This window comes from Phascolarctos cinereus, unplaced genomic scaffold, assembly GCF_003287225.1.
Source record: "Phascolarctos cinereus isolate Bilbo 61053 unplaced genomic scaffold, phaCin_HiC Scaffold_4;HRSCAF=312, whole genome shotgun sequence".
NCBI classification, from domain to species: Eukaryota; Metazoa; Chordata; class Mammalia; order Diprotodontia; family Phascolarctidae; genus Phascolarctos; species Phascolarctos cinereus.
This window is the reverse complement of record NW_027555847.1, coordinates 727,349,282-727,359,905: the sequence shown is the minus strand read 5'-3', so window position 1 is coordinate 727,359,905 and position 10,624 is coordinate 727,349,282. Positions and strand designations below refer to the sequence as shown.

At 38.8% G+C, this 10,624-nt stretch overlaps 1 protein-coding gene and 1 pseudogene across 1 annotated transcript in view; one reads left to right on the top strand and one right to left on the bottom strand.

Annotated features, from left to right (window-relative positions):
* Positions 1-584: 584 nt before the first annotated feature.
* Positions 585-10,624, top strand: part of LOC110202540 (vomeronasal type-2 receptor 26-like) — a 32,365-nt gene continuing 22,325 nt past the window's right edge. Inside the window, 3 exon segments of the mRNA XM_020978753.1 lie at positions 585-802; positions 4,584-4,875; positions 9,902-10,623. Coding sequence (XP_020834412.1) covers positions 585-802; positions 4,584-4,875; positions 9,902-10,623 — 1,232 coding nt within the window.
* On the bottom strand, positions 5,061-5,553 carry LOC110202556 (mitochondrial inner membrane protease subunit 1 pseudogene; annotated as a pseudogene).

Genomic DNA, 10,624 nt, shown 5'->3' with positions numbered 1-10,624 from the left:
TGCCCTACCAGAGCCTTCTACATGGAGTAGTAACATGGGCCAGACTCAGAGTCCCTGTAGCCCTGTTCTTATGCAGAAGCACACACAAGTACCCCAAGGTGACAAGAGGTCACTAAGCCTCCAAAGTTTCACCCATCCCGTGAGCTCTACTGGGAAATGATAGGGAGATGTTAAAGCATGTTATTCCACTTCTGTTTTTCCCTTGGATGCAGAGACACAGCTGGAGAAGCCCCAGGCAAGGAAAGTCTCCAGAGTACCTGATGATTCCAAATGTCTCTGTGGCTGAGGTGGAGGGGAAAAAGAAGCAGTTTCTTCCATATCTAACTATGAGGGCATTGAGAGACATAGTGGTGTTGAATATCCAGAGGATATTATAAATTGTTATAAATACAGCCTTTGGTCTTACATCATTGTCCTTGTCCTGGACAAGGTCCAGACTTGTGTTCATTTGTGTTTCCTCAGTTATTGATGGAGGACTCAGCCTGACATCAGCAATATTTCAGTTGCTGGACAGCTCCCCATCAGTCAATGACTCAAGCAGTTGACTTTTCTGTGATACAGGCAGCTTCTTTGTTCCTCCCTGGATGCTTTGTACCCTGGTCTTGCCACTGCTTTTACAGCTTCTTGCTTCAGTGTGCAGGAGTGAGAAAACCCTCTGCTTTTCGAAAATCAACCCCAGCATCAGCAGAGATGGGGACCTGGTGATTGGAAGCTTTCTCCCTCTGTATTCAATAAAACTGAGTAATTTTGCAAGAGCAGAAGTTTTTACAAGTCAGCCCAACAAGGACTGCAGGAGTTATCAGTAAGTACCTCTCTGTATGAGGGAGTTAATTTTAATTGAGCTGACTTCCCAAAACTTTCTTCTCTTTAAAGAAATGGCAAACAGGGAAGCCCCAGTTGCTATGCCCGATGATACTCCCACTGCCTCCTCCCTTGTGCAACTTTTGTTTTTGCAAATCAATTTTCATTTCTCTGATTGTCTTACAAAGCTGAAGATAGATAACATTCTTTCTCTCTGTCTCTATCTTTCTCTGTTTTTTTTTTTGGTAATATCATCATCTCTTTTGTTTCTGTTTGTTTCTCTCTAGCTTTGTTTCTTTCTGTCTCTATGTATCTTTTCTCTTTAACTCTGTCTTTCTGTATCTGTCTCTCTGTCTTTCTCTACTGCACTTCTTCCTTAACAATGGGTCTTGCCCCTGAGAAGCTCCAGAGATAAGAGTTACTAGGATTCACTATAATTTATTCCTCCACCTCCAATACTCTGACCCTCAGTGTCCATACTGACCCTATAAATCCAGGTCTTTGTGCTCCAAACTAGAGAACCCAACCATAGCTGGATAGATTTCAACTAAGAACCAGGGGATCATTAGGGTTGCATTTCTTTGGAAGACAGAAGTATGTTTGGGCTCCAGCTAGAGTAAACATGAATCCAGGGATATAAAGCACTGATGAGGAAATGCCTAGCAGGACTAGAGATGTATAGAGTGCTCTGATCTCCCCTTGACTGATGTGTGAGCGTTAGGTGCTTGTTTCTCAAGTGAGGTTCTGCTGAACTCAGAGCAGGAGACCTTACTTCCAGAATTTTATTAGACTAAATGAACATTGTTCTCATTGCCAGACTGACACTGGAATGTTGTCTGGGCTCTATTCCTGTTGCATCCTGAGGAGTAAATACAGCAGGAATCCTTTGTCTAGCAGTGCAGCCTCAAATGTAAATATCTGTGAGTCTGCACATCATGAGAGAGGCAGAGGGAGGGAAAGGAGGTGGTGGGGTTCAGACTGTTACATACACACACATATACACACACAAACATATGCATATTTCTCCTACACAATATTTCTTTCTAAGGAGATTCACTGTAAGGTAGATGAGGAGTTAGAGGGTAGTGCAGGGGTAGGATTACAGGAGATGGATTATGGAAATTGCAAATGGTTCTTGTTAGGTGGGCATTCTAACTTCTCTAGATCTCTGTCTGCCTGCACGTTTCTTGTGTCTCTCTGTCTTTCTCTAACTATCGAGGTACCTTTGTGTTTCTCAATTTCACTTTATGCCCTTCTTTCCCCTCCTCCTCAATTACATCTTTTAACTGTCTAACATAAGGAAACACATTCTGCTACTTAGAGTCAAAAAGATCTGATTTAAATCTTCTCTCAGACATTTACCTGGTTTGTGATGCAGGGCAAAACACCCAACATCTCTGTGCCTCTCTATGGATAACAACGTCACACACTTCCCAGGGTTCTTGTGAGGATCAAGTCAGATCATGCATATAAAACACTTTAAAAACCTTAAAGCACTACATGAATGCAAGCTCTTATATTCTTAATTACTTTTATTTCTTGAATGCTTCAGTATGTTTAGTGTCCTTTTATTCTCCTTCATTATTTTCAACCTGAAAGGGTTGATAATGGTTGGCTTTAGAGGGAGAAAATATTCCTGGCCTCTGTGCAGTTTTAGACCAAAAGGCTGCTGTGAATCAAATTCCCTTATCTCTGTGTTGCCTTTGATCAATTATGCTTTTGAGCCATGGTCCAAGATGGAGACAAAAAAGTTCATTCTCCAGTGCCTCATTCTAATTGCAGAGAATATGAGTGATCTGGAAAGAAACCAACCAATTCATCTCACATTTATTAAGCACTGCCTTGTGCCAGGTCCTGTGCTACATTTTGGGGATATGAGGCTGTGTGGTAGTCCCTGTCCTAAAGGATGTACAGTCTATTGGAGACAAGAACATATTCATATGTGAATATGAATATGATATAACCAAAATGAATACCAGAAGTGGAGAACACTAGCTGTAGAGAGGGCCAAAAAAGGCTTTGTAAGGGGTATGCCTTTGGGCTTGGGGGGACAGCTGATTAAAAAAAAGACATGGAAAGAATGGACACAGCATCTCAAATTCTCAGAGACCTGGCAGGCAACTTTTCACATGGGAAAAAGAGGTGCTTGTGGCAGGTAAAATGAGTCTGGACATGAACAAAAGGGTGAAGGGGCAGATTGGGGGATTCTTTTCTCAGCTACTGCCTCCCAGAAAGCTGTTCTGATTTTCCTTAAGTAGAGAGCTTACAGAGAAACATTTCAAAATTGTAAAATTTTTGGAGTATATTGACATGAATAGGAGAGCTCTTTGCTGAGGATTTTCTGGTTAAAGACTGGTTAAAAGTGGTAATTTTTAGGTGACTTTGATTTCTGCTCTTCTCCAATTAAAGATAATAGCAAACAGAAAGCAGTGGAGAGAAAGGAATGGAGGCCTCAATTAGTTTCTAGTCTTGAAATGAAGATGCATTGGGAAGGCCTGACTGGAAATGCTGTGTGTACAAATTTGTTAGGCCCAGGGTCACACAGCTAGTAAGAGTTTGGGACTGGATTCCAGCTCAGGTCTTCCTGACTCCTGGCCAGTAGTACCACTGTGCCACCTAGCCACCTGTTTCCTTATACCCATTCTATGAGCGCCTTGAGAGCAGGAAAGAAAGAAACAATCATTTATTTAGTGTGTATTATGTTTCAGGTGTTGTCCTTTATACTTTCCAAATATTACATTTAATCCCCACAATAGCCCTGGGAGCTAGGAGCAATTATTAACTCCCTTTTACAGATGAGGAAACTGAGGCAGACTGAGGTTTAAGCTACTTGCCCAAAGTCTGAGGTGGAATTTAAACTCAGAGCCCAGGCCCATCAATCTATTCATTCAGAGAGTCTCCAGGATTTTTTCCATCTTTACTTTGAATTCCTTGTGCCTACTGCCACCCTTTACATGTGCTAGGTGTTTCATAAATGCTTGCTGACTGGCTAAAGCCTGTCTTTCAAGAGTTATGACAAAAGTCAGGAAGTCTTTTCTAATGACTTTACTTCAAAGTGAACTTCCCCCTACTCATCATTTCTACATTTTTCTCTATTCTGTATGTGCACATATCCCATATTACCTTGTATTAAAGGCACGTGGGCATTTCTTGCCTCCCTTACTGTATCATAGAGCCCTTTGTGAACAAAGACCATCTGCATCACTGATATTATTTAGTACATCATATTGGCTCAATATTTATTAGTGGCATAAAGGCATGTGTCTGGTAGGCACATACAAATTAAGAGCTGAAAACAAATGGCCAGAAGCATCATAGGAATCATGTGAGAGGAGTAGTAGAGGAATGAGGGAGCCTGTTATTAATAATCAACTTCGGGCAGAAAAGTGCAAGAATGGATAGAAAGGCCTCAAGTCAGGAAGACTTGTGTTAAATTCACTTTCAGACACTTGCTGGCTGTGTGACCCTGGACAAATCAGTTGACCTCTGTTTTCCTCAGTTTTCCATTTGTGAAATGGGGATAATAATAGCTCACATCTCCCAGGGCTGTTGTGAGAATCACATGAGATAGTCATTGTAAGTTGCTGAGCACAGTGCTTGCCAACATATAAAAATTAGTTGCTATTATTATTGTTGCTGCTGCTGTTGTTGCTGTTGTTAATGTAAACGCAAAATGACCTGGAGCGCTTCGTTTTGACCATCACATAACTGAGAAAGCTTTCCTTCTGAAATGAATTTTCTCTTGAGGCTTTGTTAGTGGTCTCTGGTTCTCTCCCCTTCAGGTGGCTGCACAAAAACTACCAGCAGGCCATGACTGTAAGGTTTGCTGTGGAGGAGATCAACAGGGACCCTGTTCTCTTGCCCAACATTTCTCTGGGATTCCAGGTGTACAAGGCCTACCACAGTGAGGAGAGGACCTTGGAGAGCTCCCTGCGGTGGTTGACAGGAGGGGGTCAGCTAGTCCCTAACTTCAGCTGCAGAGGGCAGGACAAGTCTGTGGATGTCATTGGAGGAGCCACATCAGCTCTGTCTGTCCAGATGGGGACCCTGCTGGAGCTCTACAAGCATCCACAGGTAGGTGATATTGGGCCTCCTACCTTCTAAACTTTCATCAGGCCACTCCAGTTTAGGAGCTAGTGGATGGACCTCTCATTGACTTATATCCAAATTGTACACAAAGAATAGAATGAGAGTTACTTAACCCTATGGCAGGTTGAGGTGGGGAAGGACTAAGCATTTAGAGAATGCCTAAATTGTGACTATTCATCAGAAAATCTGTGGCCATTGGGGCTGTCATGTAGAAATCCAAAATCATTCAGAGGTCAAATCTTTAAGCAAATAAATCCCCTAATTAGTCCATATGGAATAGGTCCATAGCACTTGGAACCTGTAGAATTCTGAAGATTAGCACCCTCCAGCCAAACATGACCTCTTGATACATAACTCTGGCTTTTAAGGTAATCTGATGGGCTGTGCATGAAAATTGTATCTCCTTCCAAACCAATTACTCTTTTACAAATATTTGATTAGGGTCACTCGGATTTTTGGCAATTATGTTGTTATCTCATTGGAAAACATAAAAATGTCAGCTAAGCTTTTCGGTGAAGATGATATCAGAATTCTGGATTGTAGGTTCCACTGATGGTCCAGAACACATGACAATACCATCAACATAGCTCAGTGAGCTATACAGCCTCACTGAAGAGTATAGCCAAGAATTTGAAATGTTTTTCCTAGAATAATTTGAAACATAACCTTATGCAGACTCAGACACCACTGGCCTTCCCACCCCTGAATCCAGCTCTATAATACATTCAGTTCTTGTGGTGGTATCTCCAGAAAGCCACATGCTAAAGTTTTCTCAAAACACAGGTGGTCAATCCATAATTTCAGGGAATTAAAATTTCAGGGAAGCAGTCCTGAGGAAAATCATGTCCCTGGGCCCGACAGGGGTCCACATGTCTATGAACCAATCCCACCACAGTGAAACAATATTCCAGCTTGAGATAACTTTGAATGATTTCAGAAAAAAAGGTCTGTCTCACTTGGGTAAAAGGAGAGCACAGTGCCACACACATGGTGTCCAGACCAGCTGCCAGGTGGTTCTTAGCCACAACATAAATCAACAATGGAGGCCCCTTGGTCCTGGCTCAACAGGCCAGTAGTGAGGCTTCCAGCTCAATGATAAAGGCAAAGTGTGAGCTCTGGAACCCCTGCACAACAGATGCAAGTAGGCCAGGTCACTCCCCGCACAGTGGACAAACCACAGGGACCTGAGGCCTTGGCAGGGAAAGCCAGTGACCAGGCCCCTGGCTCTCAGCATATAAAGCTTGGGATAGTGCCTCTGTGTAGTAGCGACCATATATTAGGGCATAAAACTTCACAATCCAATGCACAAAGGTAGAAATATTAAATGCATCCATTTCAGTTCATGATGCAATAAAAATTACATGTAATAAAGTACCATGGAAAGATGGACTAAAAATTAATTGGAAACTAAATAATTTAATCCTAAAGAATGAGTTGGTCAAACAACAAACATAGAAATAATCAGTAACTTCACTCAAGACAGTGACAATGATGAAACAACATACCAAAACATATGGGATGCAATGAAAGTGGTTCTTAGGGGAAGTTTTATATCTCTCAATGCTTACATGAGTAAAATAGAGAAAGAGGAGATCAATGAATTGGGCATACAATTTAAAAAGGTATAAAAAGAACAATTTGAAAATCCTTAATTAAATGGCAAACTAGAAATACTGAAAACCAAAGGAGAGATTAATCAAATTGAAATTAAGAAAATTATTGAGCTAATAAACAAAACTGAGAGCTGATTTTATGGAAAAAACCAACAAAATAGATAAACTTTTGGTTAATTTGATTCAAAAAAAGAAAGAAGAAAACCAAATTACCAGTATCAAAAATGAAAAGGGTAAATTCACCATCAATGAAGAGGAAATTAAAACAATAGTTAGGAGCTATTTTGCCCAACTGTATGCCAATAAATTTGACAATTTTAGTGAAATGGATGAATATTTACAAAAATATAAACTGCCCAGATTAACAGAAGAGGAAGCAAAATACTTAAATAACCCCATCTCAGAAAAAGAAATTGAACAAACAATCAATGAACTCCCTAATAAATGATCTACAGGGCCAGATGGATTTACAAGTGAATTCTACCAAACATTTAAAGAACAATTGATTCCAAAACCACATAAACTATTTGGAAAAATAGGCAAATAAAGAGTCCTACAAAACTTCTTATATGACACAAATATGGTGCTGATACCTAAACCAAGAAAAGCCAAAACAGAAAAAAAAATGGACCAATTAATTTTGATGCAAAAATAATAAAATATAAGCAGAAAGATTATAACAACTTATCACAAGGATAATATACTTTAACTAGGTGGGATTTATACCAGGAGTGCAGGGCTGGTTCAATATTAGGAAAACTATCAGCATAATTGACCATATCAATAGCAAAAGTAACAGAAATCATATAATTATCTCACTAGATGCAGATAAAGCTTTCAACAAAATACAGCTCCCATTCCTATTAAAAACACTAGAGAACATAAGAATAAATGGTGTTTTCCTTAAAATATTGCATCTATCTAAAACCATGAGCAAACATTATATGTAATGAGGATGTGCTAGAAGCATTTCCAATAAAATCAAGGGTGAAACAAGTATGTCCATTATCACCACTGTTATTAAATATTGCACTAGAAATATTAGCTCTAGCAATAAGAAAAGAAAAAGAAATGCAAGGAAATAGAATAGGCAATGAAGAAACAAAGCTATCATTCTTTGCAGATGATATGATGGCGTACTTAGAGAATACTAGAGAATCAACTGAAAAACTACTTGAAACAACAAATTTAGCAAAGTTGTAGGGTATAAAATAAATCCACACAAATTATCAGTATTTCTTTAAATTACCAACAAAGCCCAGAAACAAGAGATAAAAAGAGAAATTCCATTTAAAATAACTGCAGACAATATAAAATATTTAGCATTTTTTCTGCCAAGATAAACCCAAGAACTACATGAACATAATTACAGAACACTTCACACAATAAAGTCAGATGTAAACAATTGGAAAAATATCAATTACTCATGGGTAGGCTGAGCTAATATAATTTTAAAAATGACAATTCTACCCTAATTAATTTACTTACTCGGTGCCATACCAATCAAACCGCCAAAAATCATTTTATAGAACTAGAAAAAATAAAAATAAAATTCATCTGGAAGAAGAAAATGTCAAGAATATCAAGGGAATTAATGGGGAAAATGGCCTAGACATACCAGGTATAAAACTATATGACAGAGAGGCAAACATTGAAACTATTTAGTACTGTCTAAGAAATAGAGAGGCGGCTCAGTAGAATAGGTTAGGTACAGAAGACATAGTAGAAAATAACTATAGTAATCTACAGGCTGATAAAACCAAATACTCCAGCTTCTGGGATAAAAGCTCACTATTTGATAAAAACTGCCAGGAAAACTGGAAAATACGATCACAGAAATAAGGTATAGTCAACAACTCATACACTATACTCAGATAAGGCCAAAACAGGTACATGATTTGGACATAAAGGATGATATTAAAGCAAATTAGGAGAGTGAGGAATAGTTTACCTCTCAGATATGAGAATGGAAGAATTTATGACCAAACAAAAGACTGAGAATATTATGAAATGCAAAATGGACAATTTTGATTGCATTAAATGAAAAAGGTTTCCTACAAACAAAACCAATGCAACCAAGATTAGAAGGAAAGCAGAAAGCTGAGAAACACTTTTTTCCAGCCAGTGTTTCTGATAAAGGCCTCATTTATAAGTTGTACAGAGAACTGAGTCAAATTTGTAAGAACACAAAACATTTCCCAATTGATAAATGGTCAAACTATATGAACAGGCAGTTTAAAGAGGAAGAAAATAAATTTATCTATAATCATATGAGAAAATGCTCTAAATCACTATTGATTAGAGAAAAGCAAAGTAAAACAATTCTGCAGTACCACATCACACTTATCAAAATGGCTAATGTAACAGAAAAGGAAAAAGATAAATGTTGAATAAGATGTGAGAAAATTGGAACATCAATGCATTGTTGGTGGAGTTGTGAACTGATCCAAACCATTCTGGAGAGCAGTTTGGAACTATGTCCAAAGGGCTATAAAACTGTGCATACCCTTCCACCCAGCAATACTTCTACTAGATCTATATCCCAAAGAGATCTTAATAAAGGGATAAAATTCCCACATATACAAAAATATTTATAGCAGCTTTTTTTTTGTGGTGGCAAATAATTGGAAATTAAGGGGATGCCCATCAGTTGGGGAATGACTGAACAAGTTATGGGATGAATGTAAGATAACACTATTGTGCTGTAAGAACTGATGAGCAGACAAATTTCAGAAAAACCTGAACTTATATAAACTGATGCTGAGTGAAGTGAGCAGAATCAGGAGAACATTGTACAAAGCAACAACATTGTGCAATGATTAACTGTGATAGACTCAGCTCTTCTCAGTAATACAATGATTCAAGACAATTACAACAGACTTGTGGTGGAAAATGCTAACCACATCCAGACAAAGAACTATGGAGTCTGAATGCAGATTGAAGCATACAAAATTCACTTTTTCTTTGTTATTTTTTGGGTGGTTTTTTTGTGGTTTTTCACTTTATTCTAATTCTTCTTTCACACATGTCTAATGTGGAAACATGTTTAACATGATTGTATGTATATACTTATATCGGATTGCTTGCTGTCTTGGGCAGGTGGGAGGAGAACAAGGCAGGGAGGGGAAAATTTTGGAACTCAAAATTTTACAACATTGAATGCTGAGAACTATATATATATAAGTGTAAAAAATAAGATACTATTAAGGAAAAAAATTAAAAAATAAAATTTTTGCATAAAAAAAAATCTGCTATAACAGTCAGTGTATTCTAAAAACCACAGCATTTGTCCATATAGAGAAAGGACTACTTTTTGAGAGTGTGTAATTTCCCACAATTCTATCATTACCAGCCCATTCATAGAATTTAACATTTCCCATGTTTTTCCTATTGTCCAGCTCAACTTTGGCCCTTTTGATCCCATCCTGAATGACAAGGCCCAATTTCCTTCTCTCTACCAGATGGCTCCCAGAGACTCCTCCTTGCCTCGAGGTATGGTCTGGCTATTGGTACATTTTAAATGGACCTGGGTAGTTCTGGTGACCACAGATGATCTCAGAGGTGAGGAATTCCTTTGAGAAGTGACAGGGGAGATGGCAAAGCATGGTGTCTGTGCATCCTTGACAGAGAAGATTCCTGTCAGTGAAAGATCACATGAAGAATCACAGATGTATTTTATCCCTAGGATTGTTGGATCTTCAGCTAGGGCAGTTGTCATCCATGGTGATACAGACTCATTAATGGTTCTCAGATTTTCGCTAATGCCAATTGTTCCAACACCTAAGATATGGATCACCACTTCTCACTGGGACATCACCATGAGACACTACTATTTTGAGAGCTATGCTTTTAGTGGAGCTCTCACATTTACATACATGACCAGTGAGGTTCCTGGTTTTAAGTCTTTTCTCAGGACAGTGAACCCTAATAAAGATCCAGAGGACATCATACTTAGTGAGTTCTGGTTATCAGCTTTCCAGTGCAAGGAGGATTATGAAAAGCAAGAACTACAGCAGTGTGCCCCAAATGCTACATTGGAGGCTTTGCCTATATTCCTTTTTGAGATGACTAGGTTTGGCCTGAGTTACACCATCTACAATGCAGTGTATGCTGTGGCTTGG